This window comes from Notolepis coatsorum (assembly GCF_963971535.1).
Source record: "Notolepis coatsorum genome assembly, chromosome: 12".
Taxonomy (NCBI): Eukaryota; Metazoa; Chordata; class Actinopteri; order Aulopiformes; family Paralepididae; genus Notolepis; species Notolepis coatsorum.
The window spans coordinates 58,061,352-58,083,256 of NC_140176.1; the positions used below are offsets into that span (position 1 = coordinate 58,061,352).

The window sequence follows — 21,905 nt, forward strand, 5'->3', positions numbered from 1 at the left end:
GGAAAAATTGGATCAGGTCTCAGTAGGATTCACGTCGAATTGCCCAATCCGACTGATAGCTGCAGCATGGGGTTGTGCGGGACAGGCGGTAACGCCTACATTCCTGCGCGGCTTATGTCATGATGTGATGTTCAAGCAACGGAACCAACTCCACAGCACAGGAAACGGGAGAATCTCCTTAGAGCAGTCCGGAGCAGATCCGCAGAGACTATGATAGCACCAAGCCAAGGCTAAGTAAATCATCCTAGGTTTTGGAAATACCTCACGTTTATCCATCGGCTTATATCCTGTTGTTTCTAGATTAAGCTAGCGTCGCTGCTGGGACTTGTACTGTACAACTGTTGTCGTGCGGCGTGCTTATCGCTGATAGAGGAGAGGATAGCACCTTTCTGGACGGGTCTGGACGCACGACCACAGGAAGTGGCGGGGGGGTCAAAGGTCAAGCCAGGGCAGGAAGTGCATCATGGGATACTGCTGTATCATGTTACATGGAGATAGAGGCAGAAGAGGAGGATGGGGGGGGGGGGGGGGGGGGCGGAGGAAGAGCGAGAGGAAACGGGTGGGTGGTCTGATGTGATCTTCGTCAAGAATAGCCTCAGAATCGGCCTTATGTTATCCTACTGTATAGGATAATAATGAAGAAAAACAGACAAACTAGGGATTTACACCACATAAAAAACAAACTTCAACAGAGTATCCTGCTAAGATCTTTTGGAGCCCCCCTGGTTTTCAGAGGCTCTCTGCCTTCTGACAGATGTTCCACGTGTGCAGCGGCCCACCAGCGGTCCACTCGTGGCCCCTGCGTCAGCGCATTGATGGCCTGTGTGATGTCTCACCCCAGGGGACCTGGCTGATAACACGGAGCCAACGTGGCCCCACAGTGAACCCCTCCACCTTCAGCTCCTTACTGAACAAAGACCTGACACGCACACACACACACACACACGCACGCAGACACACACGCACGCAGATACACACACACACACACACACGCACGCAGACACACACGCACGCAGATACACACACAGACACACACACACACACGCAGACACACACGCACGCAGACACACACGCACGCAGACACACACGCACGCAGACACACACACGCACGCAGACACACACACACAGACACACATGCACGCAGACACACATGCACGCAGACACACACACACACACACACGCAGACACACACGCACAGACACACACACACAGACACACACACGCAGACACACACACACGCAGACACACACACACGCAGACACACACACGCAGACACACACACACAGACACACACACACGCAGACACACGCGCGCAGACACACACACACGCACACACACACACGCAGAAACACACACACAGACACACGCACGCAGACACACACGCACGCAGACACACACACGCAGACACACACACAGAGGGAGGGAAGGCAGCAACGTGTCACACCTTCACGCCACAGACCCCCCCAACTGGGACCCCGCCTCACACGCACACTCGACATGCAGTATAGCCTGGAGGTGTGTGTGCGTGGATGCTCGGTGTGTGTGTCAGGGGACAGGAAGAATCACTGACGGATCAGCACTTTCAAAGCCTTGTCGCTGTTGTTTTCGAATGAATCGCGTTAATTGCATTGCTTTGGTGTATAACGTTACCCCATTTCGGTCCACGCCACGTTTCCCCTCCTCGCCCTCACGGATAAACAGAACGCTGAAATGGAAAGACGTAAAACACGAAGGGTTCAAATAAAGGGGCACTTGTTAAAGGGGAATGTTTTATTAAATTTTTTACACCATGTTATTTCTGAGCCCCACAGGATACGTCAGTCAATATTTGTGAACATGCACCACTCTCTCCCACGGCTAGAGACCAAAGGGAGAGCCGTCAGATGTGTGATGTCACCTGGATGTATCACCGAGGGCTGCTCCCAATACAGCGAATGGTACTCTGGCTTTACGAGGCCACATAACATGTTTATGTGAGCTCTTACGCCCCAAATGAGGTTTAAATTCCAGTTCGGAACCCGTTATAAATACTAGAATATGAACCTCATTTGGGGGTGTGAGAATTCTACTTAATATTTTAGGGCTCCAGAAATTCAGCACTCGATTTATCGCCTACGGAGCGGCCGAGCGGTTAGGCGCCCGGGGGACCTCGCGGACTGGAGGGTTCTCGCTCCGATTTCTAGCTTTAGGTGAGAGTGGCACGTGTTCGTTCACAAATACTGACTCACCTGTCCGTCCCGGGGCACGGGGAGAACACACATGTACATTCTTTACCGTCGGTAGTGTGATAGTAAAGGGTGAAGCGCTCTGAGTCAGAGCAACAGTCAGTCAGAGAAGAGCGCTATATAAATCCAATCCATTATTATTATTAACCTTCTGTAGTGTGGCAGTGAAAGGGTTAACCTGCTGCTGTGGGGCAGTGAAAGGATTATAACCTTCTGTGTATTGTCGCAGTGAAAGGGTTAAGCGTTTGGTAGTGCGGCAGTGAAAGGGTTAAAATGGGTGCCATTGGGTGCTTCTGGATGGAGGGCTATGATTACAACGTTGAGTGAGACATGGGAGTGGACCTGTGTGTGTCCATGTGGGACCTGTGTGTGTCCATGTGGGACCTGTGTGTGTCCATGTGGGACCTGTGTGTGTTCATGTGGGGCCTGTGTGTGTCCATGTGGGACCTGTGTGTGTCCATGTGGGACCTGTGTGTGTCCATGTGGGACCTGTGTGTGTCCATGTGGGGCCTGTGTGTGTCCATGTGGGGCCTGTGTGTGTCCATGTGGGACCTGTGTGTGTCCATGTGGGGCCTGTGTGTGTCCATGTGGGACCTGTGTGTCCATGTGGGACCTGTGTGTGTCCATGTGGGACCTGTGTGTGTCCATGTGGGACCTGTGTGTGTCCATGTGGGACCTGTGTGTGTCCATGTGGGACCTGTGTGTGTCCATGTGGGACCTGTGTGTGTCCATGTGGGACCTGTGTGTCCCCATGTGGGACCTGTGTGTGTCCATGTGGGACCTGTGTGTGTCCATGTGGGACCTGTGTGTGTCCATGTGGGGCCTGTGTGTGTCCATGTGGGGCCTGTGTGTGTCCATGTGGGACCTGTGTGTGTCCATGTGGGACCTGTGTGTGTCCATGTGGGACCTGTGTGTGTCCATGTGGGACCTGTGTGTGTCCATGTGGGACCTGTGTGTGTCCATGTGGGGCCTGTGTGTGTCCATGTGGGACCTGTGTGTGTCCATGTGGGGCCTGTGTGTGTCCATGTGGGACCTGTGTGTGTCCAGGTGGGACCTGTGTGTGTCCATGTGGGACCTGTGTGTGTCCAGGTGGGACCTGTGTGTGTCCATGTGGGGCCTGTGTGTGTCCATGTGGGACCTGTGTGTGTCCATGTGGGGCTCTCTGGCCCCTAACTCTCTGCTAACCCTCTTGACTCTCAGCTGGAGGCTGATCAACACCTGCTGCGGGCTCCGTCTCTCTCTCTCTTATTTTGGCAGAGGTACTTCCGTTCACTCTTCCCACACTGTTCTCTCTCTCTCTCTCACACACACACACACACACACACACACACACACACACACACACACACACACACACACACACACACACACACACACACACACACACACACACACACACACACACACACACACACACACACACACACACACACACACACACACACACACACACACTCACATGTTCTCTCTCACCCTCGCTTCTTTCTCAAGGTTTTGCTATGAGGTGGGTGGATCCCTCTTATGTTAGGTCTTCAATAACCATAGCAACCAATGACTGTATCACCGGTGTGTGTGCGTGCGTGTGTGTGTATGTGTGTGTGTGTGTGTGTGTGTGTGTGTGTGTGTGTGTGTGTGTGTGTGTGTGTGTGTGTGTGTGTGTGTGTGTGTGTGTGTGTGTGTGTGTGTGTGTGTGTGTGTGTGTGTGTGTGTGTGTGTGTGTGTGTGTGTGTGTGTGTGTGTGTGTGTGTGTGTGTGCGCTCATGGCTATGTCAAGGTGCTCTGAAGGGACCCAGGGCAGGGTTGTGTTAAACAGTGCTGGTATTCACTGGGCCGCGGTGAGTCACGGATATGCATTTCCCCCCATCTCCAAGGAGTGCACAGCTGGGCCGATCCGTCAACACACACACACACACGCACACGTGCACACACACACACACACACGCACACGTGCACACACACACACACACACACACACACACACACACACACACACACACACACACACACACACACACACACACACACACACACACACACACACACACACACACGCACGCACCAAAGTCCTCAAACCACAACTGGCCTGGGAAACTGACAAATCCATCCCTACAACATCTGCTCAGTGAACACTAACGTGCTATATCCTCAGTAGTAACCTTGCTCTTAGCCTTGTAATTCGTCCCCAGAGGGATGAAATGATACTTCTTTTTCTCTGCCAATACCGATCGTGAGTACAAGGCTTTAAGTATCATCATCCGATTCCGAGTAGCAATTCCGTCACCGATTTCACTGAACAGTTCAGACTCACACCATTAGTTTGTGGTCACAGGGGGCGGTGGGGGTCCACTTATTTTCCATTTTCTCCATCAGAGACGTCGAACATCTCTCTTTAATTTCTATGTGTCGAAGATACAGAGGCTTTGCTTTCAGTTCTGGTTTTGTTTCAGGGAAAGCCTCCCGGTTCCAACGCCTTACTCCAGTCATATCGGCCCAGTATCTGATTGGTGCGAGTGCCTCCCTGCTTTCCCCGTGTATCAATAGAGGAGTGATACTCTTGTTTAAAAGCAGCAACGCGCTACGCGGGTATTCCGGTATCCTCTCCAGGAAGTGCTGTGAGAGCAGAGGGGGAGAGACGAGCAGGAAGCTGTTTTGTACATCCTAAACTCTGTCCTCGGGTTACACGTCCTATAAGCCTTGACTCGGTAATTAGCGCTCGTTAGACCAGCGCGCTAGGCTCATGTGATGTGCAGGAAAAACACTCTTCGCTCCCAGATGCAGGATCTCATTTGCTGGGAGATTAAGCACAGTTTGAAGGCCAATAAGTTTCTCCGGGGAGCAGGTTGTGTGAGTGTGAGTGCTGTATGTGTGTTTGTGTGTGTGTATGAGAGAAAGAAGATGTGCATGTGTGCACTTAAGTGTATGTATGTGTGTGTGCCGTACATGGATATGTGTATGCATGAGAAAAAACCTACCTACTACATTTGTGTGCACATGCACACCTGTGTTTCGCATTTGTGTGTAAATGCACCCATATACCTGCGCGATAGCTGTCTGCCGCCACAATACATAACACCGGGATGCGCTTCCGTCAGCTAATTATCAGCCCCGGCCTCAATAAGCACCTCAACTGCACACGCCGGAGTGCCATTCATTTCCCAACAAAGAGCTCCTCGATGCTCACACACCAACCCTGTGCTCTTTGATGATAATTAGTTTTCTCCTGCTATTGTCAACCCCATCATTCAGCGGGTGTTTCTTTTTCCACCACCGCGCTACACATCTTGTTCCATGCTGACGAATGTGTCGTGACCAAGGGGCTCTGCTCGGGCGAGATGGCTGTTATTGTCATTGTTTTTTCATGAGCGCACGCTGCACCTACACAGAGCATACATCATCGCTCTGTACGCGTGAAGAACAACGTGTTCGTGTTGTTACCTAATAAGTAACTATGTAAAATGCAGGAACGGGGTAGTCGAAGATGAACGTTGCCACCACCGCTAGGATTCTAATTGGTTTCCTCTCTGTGTGTGTGTGTGTGTTCCAGTGAAGGAGGAGGGGGGCGCATCGGACGGCGAAGATGGCGGCAGTACGGACGCCCTGGTGGAGGAGATGCTACAGCAGGGAGACACGGCCGTCATCTACCCCGAGGCCCCAGAGGACGAGCCGCCGCGGCAGGGGACCCCGGAGGCCAGCGGCCACGACGAGAACGGTACACCAGCGTCACACGTGACGCCACGTCACCACCACACCTCAAGCACACATAGTCAGATACAGTAACAGTGAGAGTATTAAATGGACTGCATTTATGTATAGCGCTTTTATCCAAAACGCTGTACGACTTATGACTCGTTTTTTTAATTTAATTTCAAACCTTTATTTAAACTCGATAGATAGATAGATAGATAGATAGATAGATAGATAGATAGATAGATAGATAGATAGATAGATAGATAGATAGATAGATAGATAGATAGATAGATAGATAGATAGATAGATAGATAGATAGATAGATAGATAGATAGATAGATAGATATAGATATTTTACAAAGGCAAATGAGGTTTCCCTCATTTAGTTACGTCAAGTGTACATAGTAAAAACAATTATTAAAAAAAAGCATATAAAATCACACAGCATATAAAATCATAACAATAAGACAACAAGGCGAGGCAAAAAGCAAGGATAACAAATCAATTAAAACACAGAGGGGAGAATCTCAAGCTTTAAGGACTGTTGGTGTTCATTCCATGAGTTAGGGGCATCATAGCAAAATGCAGATTTTGCTGACTCACATTCACTCACCGACGGCGGAGGCGACATTGCAAGGTGCCAACCTGCTCATCGGGAGCGGTTAGGGGTTAAGTGTCTTGCTCAAGGACACTTTGACGTGCTGCCCGGGAGGAGTTGGAATCGGAACTGGAAACCATCCGATTACCAGACGACCACTCTACCTCCTGAGCCGTCGCCCCCCTTAGGCAAGCGCTCCATAAAACCAGTGTCAGTGTCAATTGAATACCATATGTGCTTTGTTGTGAATCAGTTACATGGGATTTGTATTAGAAAATGAAAAAAAAACTAAAGAAAATAACCTGGGTAGGCTGTATTGTATTGTATTGTACTGTAACTCACTGTCACTCTTTTTTTACTCTGTATTGTATATTGTATGTATATTGACTGAACACTTTTTGTTTACATACTTTTGACTTCTATTTTATACTTTTTATCAATTTTTATCTAGCACACTCCCAGGAGCTCATACAGGAAAAAAAGCATTTCATGGAAAAGTATTCTGTATTTTACTATGACAACTAATAAAGATACTTGAACTTAAACTTGAACTGTATTATCTTTCGTGACTGGAACCACATTCATAATACACACGAGTCCTTTCCACGAGAGAGTTGGCAGTCAGTGAGCTCTCAGACAATTACTACTTCTACTGCCTAGTAATTACCCCCCCCCCCCCCCCTCTCACCTCAGGTGTAAACTCCACCCCATCAACACGGGCACTCCGACATCATTACACACACACCAATTTGTTAAGAGAAACACACTTTATGGCTTGAGGGCTTTTGGCTTTTACCTGCCAACTCAGAGGGGAAAAAGAGAGAGGGGGGGGGGGGGGGGGGGGTCGGCAACACCTGAGTAAATTTGTCACGTCTGTGCGAGCGGTGAGTCACGGCTACCTGTGCGATAATGTGTGTGCGTTCCCATTTCCCGAGGTCTTCACCTGTTCACCTGGCCCGCGGGGGACATTTAATACATCACCTGTTAACAAGGTAATGCTTTACCTGTGTGGGAGCCAAGCAGCCGAAACAAGCTTGCACCCAAGAAGTGAAACACCTCTCTGTATGCCAGCGCTGGATCGGGTAGACTGCTGTTTAACCCTTAAGAGACCCACGTAGACCCATTTTTTGTCTTTTTTCTTTTTTTTTTACTGGGGGGTGGGGGGCTTTAGGGGGGACATAGCAGGTGAATGGTAGATGCCACATAGAAGTTGTGACATCATCTGAAAGATTAATTTGCGGTGCAGCTCAACACTGTGTTTTTTTCTAGTCATAAATCTGTAATAAACTTGTGTGATACATTGTGTTTTGGTTAGGCGCCTATTCACTATTTTGAAAGTTTTGAGTCTACAGTGTATTTCCCCAAGGGGATTGATAAAGGAACACTTCACACTTGACTTGACTATAAGGGCTTAGAGCATTATGATGGAAGTGTGTGATGGGCATTCTCATACTCAATGATGTCTCATAAGTTGTTGAGGCAGTTCTTGTTGTTGCTACCACATACTCAGATCTGGTGCAAAATGTAACAATTTTTGACCACTCAAGAATTGATAAACACGAGGAAAACCAGAGAAAAAGTCATGATTTGGTATTAAAAACCTTTGGCATTTGGAGATTTCTGTAAGAATCTTTTTTCAGCGATTGGATGGCAAGCACTTCTGTTCTGGAAATAGCTCAGAAACGGTTATTGTCAATATACCCAGGAAGGTCATAAATCTTCTGAATGTCTTACGTCTCTAGTTTATGGTTGTAAAGTTTTATGAGGCTGTGATTATCCTAGAGGTCACAAGTCATTCAAAAAGAATTGTCTCTCTACAATGGCTACTATAGGGACATATATCATCACATTATGATTAAAATTGGGCTTATTGGATCCACAAGTCTCAGCTTTCCAGTCTTACCCAATTCATTCAAGACTTTAGGGATTCTTTTTTCTCTAATTAATCGCGTCAATTGCACTTTTGTGTAAAATGTTACCCCATTTCAGTCCACAGCACGTTTCTCCTTCTTGCCTTCATGGACAAACGGAACAGTGAGAAAGACGCAAGGTCAGACACAAGGTCAATTTTCAAGGGACCCCTTTGAAAATGGCCATGCCAGTTTTTGCCAAAACGACAAAGGGTTGTCTAGTTTCATATTAAAACTGAGCCCACCAAGACCTCTGAACTCTGACCCCAGGCTACACCCTTTACCCATACTTAGGGTTGGGTACCATTCACATTTGAACCGATACCAGTACCCAACGGTACCTTTTTTCTATACTTTAGTCTCTAAAAATTTAATCTACCTACCTCAGTTGTAAGAAATTAGTCCAAACTTCAAATTATTTATTATCATTATTATTTATTTATAACAATTTGTTAATATATATATATATATTATAATATTGCAGCGAGTGTTTGTAAAGTGTAACCACACTTGCGAAAGTTTTCGGCTTGCCATTGCCCCGACTGCTTTGTTGTTGAATGTTGACGTGAACGTGCGGCACACTTCATAGGTTTCGCTTTGCGGTAAACTAAACGTTGACGTCATCGGACGTAAAAAAGAAAAATAATAATCAAATTATAATAATTTTTTCAGTAGGCCTACCGAAATGTGGCACCGGTGGATCTCACATGAATCGGTACTCGGTAGTACCGACGTGATTCGGTCGGTAGGTACCCTTAAAAGTACCGGATTCGGTAGGCATCCCTACCCATACTGTACAACTCAGAACTGATGCCTATACTCAATTTATACCTACCTACTGCTTTCACTGTCTACACTGTAATCATAGTAGTAATCATAATAATCTTAACTACCCACCTCATACTACAGCCTACCCATATAACTCTGTATGATAGTATGTAGAACAGTGCTGTATATAACGCATATTTACATTCTTTCTTATTTACTGCATATATCCATATTTATCTGAATATACCTGCATATAACCCCTCTGTACTTACACCTGTATATAACCCATAGCTCTCTATGATATGATGTACAAATGCTGTATATACCATATATATTTTATTCTCATTGCATATATATTTATCCACTCCTGTCTGTATTTACCTGCACATAGTCATTTTACATAACTGTAGATACTATATCTCTATCTGTACACATCCTACTCTTACTAGTTACGCTGCTGGCCTGTATGACTACTACCATACTGTCTGTCTCTACACCTGTATCACTGTACATATTATACTACAACTCTGTACAGATTAGCACTACACTCAGTAGTACTAATTTGTATATTTTGTACCCAGTTTAATCACCCGTACATTGCATAGTACTATTGCACTTCACTGTTACATTTTAACTCTGGTTGGACGCCAAACTTTTTTCCCTGTTGTACTGTACTTGTGCTGTATGATGATGACAATACATTTTAATCTAATCTAATCTTCACCCTAGCTTTAAAACTGAGCCCGCTAAGACCTCTGAAAGATTGTGATGTCGGCCTATAAGGTCTCTGAGGGGTTAACACGCCTGCTTTCTTTCTTCAGATGTATGTGGGGGAGTTTCATTTAGAAATGCTCCTAAAAAAAGACAATGGGCAATCAAATGATAGGATTTGAGACGTGTGAAACCTCGTTCAGTTTGGGGTTTTGGTGTCGAATTACCACATTTCAAAGCCAAATAAATCAAAATTCCAGAAAGATTCTTCCCCTCGGACGCAGCCGGCAACGTTGTGTTCCGTTGATGCTAACTAGACATGACCATGTGTTCCATTTGGTCTAGCCTTTCTCCCTTTGGTTACCTGAGGGGTGTTTACCTGAAGGGGAGGATCTCTCAGTGATTGGTGAAATAACAGACCAGTGTTATTCTGGCTGGCAATCAGCAACATCAAAGCCACCCCCCCCCTCCCCCATTGACCCTGGTGAATTTCTTAACCCCTCACTCTCACTCTCACACACACACATACTGAGTCATTCTCTCTCTCTCTCTCTATACCCAGGCACTCCTGATGCATTCTCGCAGCTACTCACGTGCCCGTACTGCGCACGTGGCTACAAGCGCTACAGCTCGCTGAAGGAGCACATCAAGTACCGGCACGAGAAGAGCGAGGACAACTTCAGCTGCTCCCAGTGCAGCTACACCTTCGCCTACCGCACGCAGCTGGACAGGCACATGACGGCCCACAAGGCCGGACGAGACCAGGTAAGGCACACGCGCTGTCGTCCGCCAGCCATATTCTATACTGTAACTAGAGAGTCGCCACTTCAGGTTCAAGAGTCAAGATTCAAGAGGTTTATTTGTCACATACATACCACCAGGGCATACAGTGAAATGCGGGTGGCCATGCCCGCTTTGATTGTGCAATAATACTAAATAATAAAATAGACATAATAAACAGGTAATAAAATAGAGATAAAATAGGCATGATAAAATAGACATGCTAAAGTCCTGAGATAGTGCAATACAATGTTATCTACAGATTAAGGCACTGGGTCCTGTGTACACTGCTATACAATATACAGTTTTTACTCTATATCCTTATGCTATACTTGCTATTTCTAAACTATACTATACAAGAACCACATTAGCTATTTCCTTAAAGTCACCTTTATTTTCCTCGTTCCTTTAAAGTGTCCTTTCCATTTTGTTTAAAGTGACCGTTTGTGTGTGAGCGAATGCAGCATGTGTGTTGTGTGTGTGTGTATGCATGTGTGTGCTCATGTGTACTTGTGTGTGGAACTCCCATGCTTCAGATCCCATGCTATTCCAATGCTGAATTGGCTGAATTTCTTTTAACTACTTAAAAGAACTAATTCTACTGTATTATTTTGCTGAATCGATACCCCCCCCCCCCCCCCCCCAGTGTACATCACAGTGTAATATAGATACAAATATATAAAAATAAATGAATAGTTAACACTGGTGGTACAGCTTACGTGCATGCGTGATAAAACCACGAACTCTCGTTCTTGATGGCTCAATGACTAATCGAGTGATTTGTTGATTAATCGGCCATCTGTGATTCCCTTTCCCTTTTGTCAAACAGAGGCATGTCACACAGTCAGGAGGCAACAGGAAATTCAAGTGCACTGAATGTGGCAAAGCGTTTAAGTACAAGCACCACCTGAAGGAACACCTACGCATCCACAGTGGTAAGTCAACTACTGTGATCACCATGGCAGTGTTGTGTGTGTGTGTGCGTGTGTGTGTGTGTGTGTGTGTGTGTGTGTGTGTGTGTGTGTGTGTGTGTGTGTGTGTGTGTGTGTGTGTGTGTGTGTGTGTGTGTGTGTGTGTGTGTGTGTGCAAGTAAAAAAAGAGCTGTGCTACTAATAGAGGCCTTTCACAGAATGTGTGTGTACTTCTCCAACATGGCTCCCTGTAATATAGCGATCATTGTTTTGTACATGGCAGTGGAAGAGACAATGGTTGCTATGTGCAAAACACAGTTGCTATGTGTTGATATATGAGAAATATATAAACAAAAACACAATCGTTTGACGTCCTATTATTGGATGTTGTAAACAAATCACAGTAAAACCACAATGTTTCAAGTTTCAAGTTCAAGTTTCTTTATTAGTTGTCATAGTAAAATAGAGAATACTTTTCCACGAAATGCTTTTTTCTGTATGAGCACCGGGAAGTGTGTGCTAGATAAAGATACCACCACTGCTAGAAATGTTTCTTTTGAACGTGGTTACCAATGGTTACAGGAAGCCATAGTGGAAAAAAAGAGAACTACACAAACATTCCGTGCAACGGCCTCTATTGAGGTGATCCATGGCCATAATTTGTATCGGTCACAGATGGTTCAGTTTCCACCAAACATACATTTATGTTTTATTTATGTTTTAGTCAGTCTCCTGTATTTAGATGTCCTTGATGGTGTTTCGGTGCATTGTGTGATCATACTTGATGTGCCATCATTGTGTTTCTTTGGGCATTATGGGACAGCAATTAGAGAGGAGCTCTTCCCAATGGTGCTGTTCCATCAGCGTTTAAGCATCGTTGAAATGCATTAGAGCCTCTTTCCTGCCTTCGAGTCTGATAGCCTACTCATCTAGCCCCATGCACTAATGGAACTCTTGTGGCTCTCTCTCTCTCTCTCTCTCTCTCTCTCTCTCTCTCTCTCTCCCCTTCTCTCTCCCTCTGTGGTTTTCCACAGGAGAGAAACCCTACGAGTGCTCCAACTGCAAGAAGCGTTTCTCCCACTCGGGCTCCTACAGCTCCCACATCAGCAGTAAGAAGTGCATCAGCGTCATCTCGGTCAACGGCAGGCCGCGCTCGGGGAACGGCAAGACCCAGTCCCAGTGTTCGTCCCCGGCCATGCCCGCCTCGCCCTCCTCCCTCCGCGGCCAGATCCGGGACAAGCTGGAGCACGGCAAGCCCCTGCAGGAGCAACTGCCGCTCAACCAGATCAAGAGCGAGCCGATGGACTACGAGTACAAGCCTGTGGTGATACAGGTCCCGGCCGGCGTCGCGGTGAACGGCGGGCTGTTTAACGGCGGCGCGGCGGCTCCTCTGCAGGCGGTGGTGCTGCCCGCCATGGGGTTGGTGTCGCCCATCAGCATCAACCTGGCCGACCTGCAGAACGTCCTCAAAGTGGCCGTGGACAGTAATGTGATCCGCCAGATGCTGGAGAACAGCGCCAAGATCCAGGGGCAGGCAGGCATGGGGCTCACAGCGGGAGGCCTCCATCCCCAGCAGCTCATCTCAGCCATTAGTCTGCCTATCATGGGCCAGGACGGCAGCGCTAAGATCATCATCAACTACAGTCTGGATCCCAACCAGGCCCAGGCCCAGCTCCAGCTCACAGCACAGAACCTGAAGAAGGAGCCCCAGCCCATCGCTCTGGCCCTGCCTGAGACCGGCAAGGCTCAGAAGCTCCCGGAAGACCTCACCGTCAGAACCACCAAGACTAAAGAGGTGGAGGGGGAAGGACAGACCACTAATAGCTGCCTCCTGTGTGAAAACTGTCCCGGGGGGCTGGACGCGCTCCACGTCCTAAAGCACTGCAAGAAGGACGGCCTCAGGCTCAATGGGACAGGCCTGGATAAGTCTGAGTCTGCTATCGCCGCCCTCCTGGCGGACGGAAGCCTGTGTAACCAGCCCAAGAACCTCCTGTCCCTTCTCAAGGCCTACTTTGCCTTAAACGCAGAGCCCACAAAGGACGAGCTGGCCAAGATCTCCGACTCGGTCAGCCTGCCCGCTCACGTGGTCAAGAAGTGGTTCGACAAGATGCAGGAGGGCCAGATATCCTTGGGTGCCCCCACACCTCCTTCTGAAGAAGAGGACGGCTGTGAATCTAACAGTGTGGTGTCTCTGGTCCCAGGCAGGGACAAGGATACCGGAAGCTCCTCTGTGACCCGGGGCAGTCCCACAGAGGCCACGCCAGCCGAGGTCAACGCCCACAGCTCCCCGGCCTCACCCTCACCACTAAACCTGACGGCCGGGGGTCCTGTCCCAGCCAAATCCCAGAGCACTGAGGGACCCCTGGACCTGTCGCTACCAAAGCCCACCAGGGACGAGGCGGCCAAAGCCGGAGTTTACTCCTCCCCCTCCTCCTCTGGCTCCACCAATCACGACGAGCCCCTGAACTTGAGTTGCACAAAGAAAGAGGCGTCGCCACTCACAGACAGAGGTCACTCCGGCCACGTCGCACTGTACGTCAGCCAGCCAAGTGCCAACCCCATCAACATTATGACCACTCAGCTACCCACCCTGGTGGCAATCACCGACCAGAGCCGCGTGCAGTGTTTACGGGCGCTCACCACCAACAACAAACAGACTATCCTCATTCCCCAGCTGGCATACACCTATACCACTACAGCCAACAGCCCTGCTGGCACACAGACACAGGAAAAGACTGTCCACCTCAACGGAATCAAGGTACGGTACATATCCACCAACACATTTATTTCACTATTGAATACTGTAGAATTTGTTGGCTTTCTTAAAAAACATTTTGAGCAATTGACTGGAAAATGAATGTACTGTATAGTGTTTTGGAATGAAACCCTTTAAATAATTTTAAGATTGCTATTCAGACATAGAGCTTTTGGCGTTGTAAATTGTAGATGAGGCATCTTTGATCTTGAAGGAGCATTATTCTTCTAAGAGTTTTAAGCTGCAAGGTCTCCTCCCTCAGTGTGGTGGTTTAGGCTCGGTTCCAATGGAGGTCAGTCACAGCGGATAGGTTAAGCTCTACCTATTGAGTTACAGATTGGAACGCCCTTTAGTCTCTCATGTATGTGTTTCGCGAGGGAACTGTACTGCACGGTAACCCGGTGGGCGTTTTCTCTCGCCAGAAGATGCCGCGGCACGAGAACCTTTCATTCGGATCATTATCGCACACAAGTGTTCCAAATCATTAAAATATGACTGATAGCTCTAAACCGTCGCAGATGCAATCAATAAGTCATATACAGAAATGTCAGCATTCAGCTCTTTGTGAAATGATGGCCTCTAACAGTTCTTCATCGCAGTGACGCTTAAATGGGCCCGTAATGATAGATTCAGATCTATCTCTCTCCCGGTCTGTGAGTGATCTTCTCCGGGCTGTCACCCAGAAGACACGAGGCTGCACTTACTGCCGAGTTCTATTGATCTGTTGGAATCTGTTTAAACGCTGCACCTCAGCTAGGCCCATTGATTTATTGTTGTTGTATTATGCTTTCGTGTTAAGTGGATTGGCACAGACCTTCCTTGTTAAAGAAGAGCCCTGTGTATATATATACATCAGTTTCTTAATAACGCTTCCCATCTCATCTCCACTGCGTCAGCGGGTGTGTTCATATTTCATAACGGCCGTACACTCATACAGGGGGAAAACTGTAGGTGTCTCGTAAGTGCACTACGTGTCTCCTAGGTGGCTTGTTGCTCATTATTGAGTCATGGCTGTTTTTAGGGGCCAAGGAAAAGATTGGCTTGCTGGTTTTACTCACCCAGCCAGTAAACTGAGTTATGGGTGCTTCTGACCTCACGGGCATCCAGAGAGAGCCTTGAGCAGGATATGACATGACTCGGCCCACACCATCATTTCCTGTCTCGTATACATACGTGTGCACGCACACACACCAGGGTTTCCACTAGAAGAAATTGGTGCTGGTCCACGTCTCCAGGAAGATTTCCATGTCCCGGACAAATGGGATACATTCTGGTCAAATATTATCTGTGTTTATTGAGCTTATTGCAATAACGTTACATTACCTACACTCTGTCTACACTGTAGCAGCTCTCTCCACTCGTGAAAAGGTGTTTTGGTGAAGCCAGGAGTGTTTGGGTCCATCCAGTTAGCCACAACTTCAGTGCGTTCGTCCGTAAAAACAGTAATAATTCACGTTACATTACCTCCATTTAAAAAAAAATTATGTTACTTGTCCTTTCGGAGAAGTTATGTTTTTTGTAGGTTTTTATTGGTTTTTGCTACCGGGCAGTCTGGTAGAGAGAGAGAGAGAGAGAGAGAGAGAGAGGAGGAATGGGAGTTAGATCGGGGAAGACATTCGGCAAGGAACGCCGGGTCCGGCTGTATCTCGGTCAACGGGGGCGCCCCGCATTACCTCCATTCGGTCTGCACTGCAGCAGCTCTCTCCACTCGTGGAACGGCATGTTTTGGTGCAGCCAGGATGGATCGAGTGTTTGGGTCCATGTAGCACAAGCCAGCCACAACTTAAACACGTCTGTCTGTATCAATTTGTCTATGTCTATGAACACCATGTGACCATGTTATTGGCACAATTTGGAAATGCACAAACACAAACCATTGTTGTTATCTTTTAGATAATCAATATTTAGTGGTACGGTTATTTTAGTCCATAGAATCCTTGTTTGTTTACCTGGCTCACATTTTGCATTGCAAAATAAACACACACACACATGCCTCACAGGATTTCAGTTTCAGTGGCAAAAACAAGCACTTTTAGTGGACGTACGTTACTTGGTAATCAAATGAAAATAAGAGGGAATTGTTTTCACAGGACATTATGGAGAGATTTAAATATGTCGGACTTTTAACCGCTTTTCCCGGTAAACAAAGTGGTAATTATGGAAATGCAGGCGAACACAAACACACAGATAAACCTCAAAACCATTTCATTTGGCGATGCTATTTTGTATTAGCGATGATTCATTGCCAGTGCCGTTGCTGTGAAAGCAGAACTTGTTTGAATTCCTTTGTATCTAACAACATCTCTCCGGCCTCCCACGTCGTCCAGGAGGAGAGACAGGACACGAGCCCGGAGGGCGTGTCCACCATGGAGGACCAGAACGACTCAGACTCGGGGCCGCCCAAGAAGAAGATGAGGAAGACGGAGGGCGGCATGTACGCCTGCGACCTGTGTGACAAGATCTTCCAGAAGAGCAGCTCACTCCTGAGACACAAATATGAACACACAGGTAAATGTGGCAACATTTAAAATAGAAATAAATAAAAACTTTGAATCATTGATATTCACACAGCAGATTTTTTTTCTTATGTCGTGGGCTTCCTTTTCACCCTATTCGGGGTGGAAAGGAATCCCAACCTGAGCATAAGAGAAGAGAATATATTCCTTTATTGACCCCCCCCCCCTCATAGCAGCATAGGGGACTCGGGGAAGTACAGGTATGGGCATGGTAATAGTAGAAGACATAAATATAGGCAATAAAATTATAGTAAAGATACAAATAACCAGTGTAAACAATATAATTCATTCTGAATATAAGAATATGAGCATGTAAACAGTGTAATCAAAGATGCAGATGAGATAGATGCCCTATCAGTTTTATTATACGTTACAATAAATATGGGCAATAAAACACTCTGAATAGAATGCAGTACACATAAGGTACCCTAACTGGCATGATATACGTCATGGCATGACAAGAGCAAAATGGGCACTGTGTGAATATGGTCAATGGTCTTTGCATTCTTCCGAACCTACACATACCACGTGACCGGAACTCATTCCATTGTCGTTATTGTTGAGCCCTGGGAAGAAATGAGTCAACATGAACGCAGAAGCGGAATTTTGCAGCTATCACACCGCAGTGTTCCACATCGTGCATAACAGCGGAGGATGGGCAGCCCCCCCCCCCATTCCCACAGGTCTTACTCAATGCTCTTACTCAGCGAACGCTCGGAGAACGTCTTCCTGCCAACTCCCCCACCTCTTCCCGGGCCGTTCTCCATTACCTTCTCATGTGAAACGCCGGGATGTTGCAACAGCGAGAGGTTCTGGTTGTGATTTGGAACACGCTGGCTGATGGTGGTGGCCAAGCCCAGGTCAACGCTCGCTCTTTATTACTCTGATACCTGGCTAAGAACCACCGCTCTCGGCTCCAAATGACCTCACCTAGTCTGAAACTACCCCCCCCCCCCCCCCCCCCCCCCGTGTGTATAAAGTGGCCTTGGAGCTCTTCAAGCGGGAATTGTTGTGGTTTTGTTGTATTGTTTTGAAATACTTCCCCTTGGATACGTGGATATTATGGGGTTGTTCTGCGTCTGGCGCTCTCCCTTTCACACAGCAACGCGGTGGGGCTTCACAGCAGCTTCCCCAAGTCTGCGCTTGCAGTTCATCTCCGAGAAGTCGTTGTATATTTACAGTGTGCTCTCTCTCTCTCTCTCTCTCTCTCTCTCTCTCTCTCTCTCTCTCTCTCTCTCTCTCTCTCTCTCTCTCTCTCTCTCTCCCTCTCTCTCTCTCTCTCTCTCTCTCTCTCTCTCTCTCTCTCTCTCTCTCTCTCTCTCTCTCTGTAGGGAAGCGACCCCACGAGTGTGGCATCTGCAGCAAGGCCTTCAAACACAAGCACCACTTGATCGAACACATGCGGCTCCACTCGGGCGAGAAACCCTACCAGTGCGACAAGTGCGGCAAGCGCTTCTCCCACTCGGGCTCCTACTCCCAGCACATGAACCACCGCTACTCGTACTGCAAGAAGGAGGCGCAGGGCCAGGAGGCGGGCTAGAGAGCCCCGAGGAGGATGCCGAGGCGCACGTGGAGATGGAGGCCCTGAGCCCGGCGCGCAGCGGCCCTCACCCCGCTCCCAGCTGACTCGGACGAGCGGGGGAGCAGCACCCGGGAGGACGAGGAGAGCGAGGAGGAAGAGAGGAGAGGAGGGTGGCAGGGAGGGGGGAGGAGGAGGAGAGGGAGACGTGGACATGGATGACATCCAGGTGGTGCAAATAGGAGATGAGGGGGGCGATGAGGAAGATGATGAGGAAGAGGAGGAGGGAGACAGAGAAGGGGAAAGGGAAGACACTGGTCAGAGTGGAGAGGGAGAGGGTGGGGCAGAGGGAGAAGCGGCAGGGGCAGACAAGCAGGAGGAGATAGAGATAGAGGTGAAGCAAGAGGAGGAGAAAATGGTAGAGGAAGAGGCTGACACGAGGCAAGAGGAGGAGAAAACAGAAGAAGAGGCTGACACAAGGCAAGAGGAGGAGGAGAAAACAGAGGAAGAGGCTGACACAAGGCAAGAGGAGGAGAAAACAGAGGAAGAGGCTGCCACAAGGCAAGTGGAGGAGGAGAAAACAGAAGAAGAGGCTGACACAAGGCAAGTGGAGGAGGAGAAAACAGAAGAAGAGGCTGACACAAGGCAAGAGGAGGAGGAGAAAACAGAGGAAGAGGCTGACACAAGGCAAGAGGAGGAGGAGAAAACAGAAGAGGCTGACACAAGGCAAGAGGAGGTGCACGAGAATGCTGAGGCAGGGGAGGAAGTCGGAGAGGTGAGAGAGAAGGAGGTGGAGGAGGAGGCGATGGACACGGTGGAAGGGGTTATATCAGCGGAGGGGGCGGAGGAGGAATCGGGGGAGAGGGAGGAGCAGGGAGGTGAGGTCGCAGAGGAGAAGGGAGGTGAAGCGAACGGGAAAACGGTTTCTGAAGACGAGAACCAGACGCCAGAGGAGGAGAAAGGAGATACTGCATAAGAAGGAGGAACCTGACCCTGTATGATTACATTATCTCCTCCCATGAAATGGAAGCCGTTTTTTTTTCTTTCTTTCCCCCATGTGATTGGAAGACATGGAGAGAGAGAGAAAGAGTGAGAGAGAGAGAGAGCCAGAGATGAAGCTTGGTCGCTCGGACTCTGCATTTCAGTTCACTACTGTGTACAAATCCAGGTGTGCCTGAAAAAATACTAGCGACTTTCTTTGTTTTTTTCAGCAGGAGAAACTGCTTTCTCACTGTTAGAAAAAAAAATCTAATCTGTAAAGGAAAACAATGAAAAAGATGAAAACGAACAAGAAATTTTAACAACGGAAGAAAATGCATTATACAGACTTTGGAAGCTAGAGCCGACACGTTTTAGATAATGTTTTATTACTAAAACAATCTTGGGTCATTTCTTTTTATCAGTGTTACTAATTTTATCACTCATATTTTAACCTTTAAAAAGCTGTACAGTTGGGAGATATTTCTATACCTTTTTATTGCCAATGAACAAAAAAATCAGTATTTTATTAAGTTGGAAGGAGAAAAAAAAAGAAAAATTCTGTGCACTACAAGTGGCTTGGTTTACCTATGGATCGAACAGTTCAGTTACGTTGTCTATCTACCCTTCAGTATTACCCGCACTATAGACCTATCATGCCATCACGCTAGCAGACGTTAGCATGACATATTTTTTGTTGTTGTTGTTTTTGTTTTGAATGGATTGTGAGCCTTAAAATGGGAATAACGGCCATTTTTCGGAAATGTATATTGTTTAATAGGATATTACAACACATTTGAAAAAGAAATTCATTGAGAACGCACTTCAAATCCTTTTAGGGGGAGCGTCATCAAAGTAATCTCGCCAGGCAGCTCAACAAGGAAATTAATGCAAAATTAAAACTTGAAATACATATTCATAAATAGGCTGGTAGATGAAAATGAGTTTGTTTCCAGTGTCTAGTAATTTTGTGAGCTTACCACCAAACGGAAGTCAGGGTAGGGCTCATTTTACTGCACGGTCGCGGCTTGTTACTGACTCAGAATGACGAAAAATCAGTGTCTACAGGAAAACAACCAAACTCAGAAATGTAAGTTAAACCTGTCCTAGCTTACGAGCGTTTCCGTTATTCCGTGCTCCATTGATTTTATTGCGCTGCCCCTGGCGAGGTTCCGGTGATGGCGATCTCTCCACAATGCTTTGGAAGCGCGTCCGAGGTGAATGTGCAGGCATGAGTACACTGTGTCCTTTTCCCTAACACGTTCTAGTACCCCCTAAATAATATACATTCAAAACAATGTCTGTTGTTCCCCTTTAAGAAGAAATAATGATGGAGAGTGGACAGGTGTGTTCAGTCATGCTCTACGTCCGGTTCCATTTTAGACCACAGAGGTACATAGTTCTAAATGAGTTTCTGTTGTTCTAGAAATCAGTGTTACATGTTCCGAGCAAGCAGAAACCATTTGACCCTACCTACCCCTCCTCCCCCGTTCCTAAACCCACTCCCAGCCTTATGCAAAAAAAAAGAAGAAGAATTAATTAAAGTAGAAACATGCATATCAAAAGTGCCATTGAATATTGCTGATAAACCTTAGCAGCTGCGATCAGGTTTTGCTGGGGCCCAGAATTGATTGCAGCTCAACTCGTCAACTAATAAGCCGATATACTGTTGATTTTGGCTCACCGTCATCACTAGACCTGATAGAGTTAGAATTCAGAGTGCTGCCTAATCATGTACCATAGATTTTTAGATAAGTTTGCATCTCTTTCTAATTAGAGCAATCAATGACTACATAAAAAGGACTACGATGCACATGTTTTTTCAAGCGGATGACGAAATATGATTTGTAATTGTGAAAGTATTTCCTGCCTTTATGAATTGTCCCCCCCCCCCTGTTCAGTGCACTTGTTTTTTTTAACATGTTGTGAAATTGCTCACTCTCTCTTTTCAGGTAACAAATGTAGGCAAATATGAATCCCAGGATTTTAATTCAGACAATTGTTTTTACCTGTCAGTATTATTTAGTTGTTGTTAGTCCTTTTTTTGTTTGTTTTGTTTTGTTGTTATTGTTCTATGTTTTGTGTACTGTATGTGTTTAATAATGGCAGTATTATCCCCCCACCCCCAGTGACATGGGGGTATGTCTGTTTAGTCATAGAAAACTTTTCTATTTATGTTTCTTATTTTTTTTTTTTTTTTTTTTTTTTTTTGGTTATTTATTACACTTATGTAGTGTACAATACTGTAGTTTGTATTAATACGATAATATATTTTAGTATGAAAAAAAATCATTTCAAAGGCTGGAAAAATGAGACTCCGGCAAGAAGGATGTTTTTCGAACAAAAGAAATTATGTTTTTCTTTGGAAAAAAAAAAGAAATGGAAAACTGCACCCTACAAGCCTGAAATTGGAACCTGTGACCTCTCTGCATCCATTCTCATGTTGGTTTACGTTTCTTTGCCCTTCTCTAATATGAAGCTACTGAACTTTTGAAAAAAAAAAAAAAAAAACTAACTGTATGTTTAATAGCATGAGTGTGCTGTCGT

At 46.8% G+C, this 21,905-nt stretch overlaps 1 protein-coding gene across 1 annotated transcript in view; it reads left to right on the top strand.

Moving 5' to 3' along the window:
• LOC311237865 (zinc finger E-box-binding homeobox 1-like) overlaps nt 1-21,905 on the top strand; it is a gene marked incomplete at its 3' end in the record, with an annotated part of 56,691 nt that overhangs the window by 11,993 nt on the left and 22,793 nt on the right. The window contains 10 exon segments of the mRNA XM_084325842.1: nt 5,770-5,934; nt 10,462-10,664; nt 11,509-11,614; nt 12,625-14,348; nt 16,673-16,853; nt 18,193-18,395; nt 18,398-18,442; nt 18,445-18,481; nt 18,484-18,545; nt 18,547-19,025. Coding sequence (XP_084181968.1) covers nt 5,770-5,934; nt 10,462-10,664; nt 11,509-11,614; nt 12,625-14,348; nt 16,673-16,853; nt 18,193-18,395; nt 18,398-18,442; nt 18,445-18,481; nt 18,484-18,545; nt 18,547-19,025 — 3,205 coding nt within the window.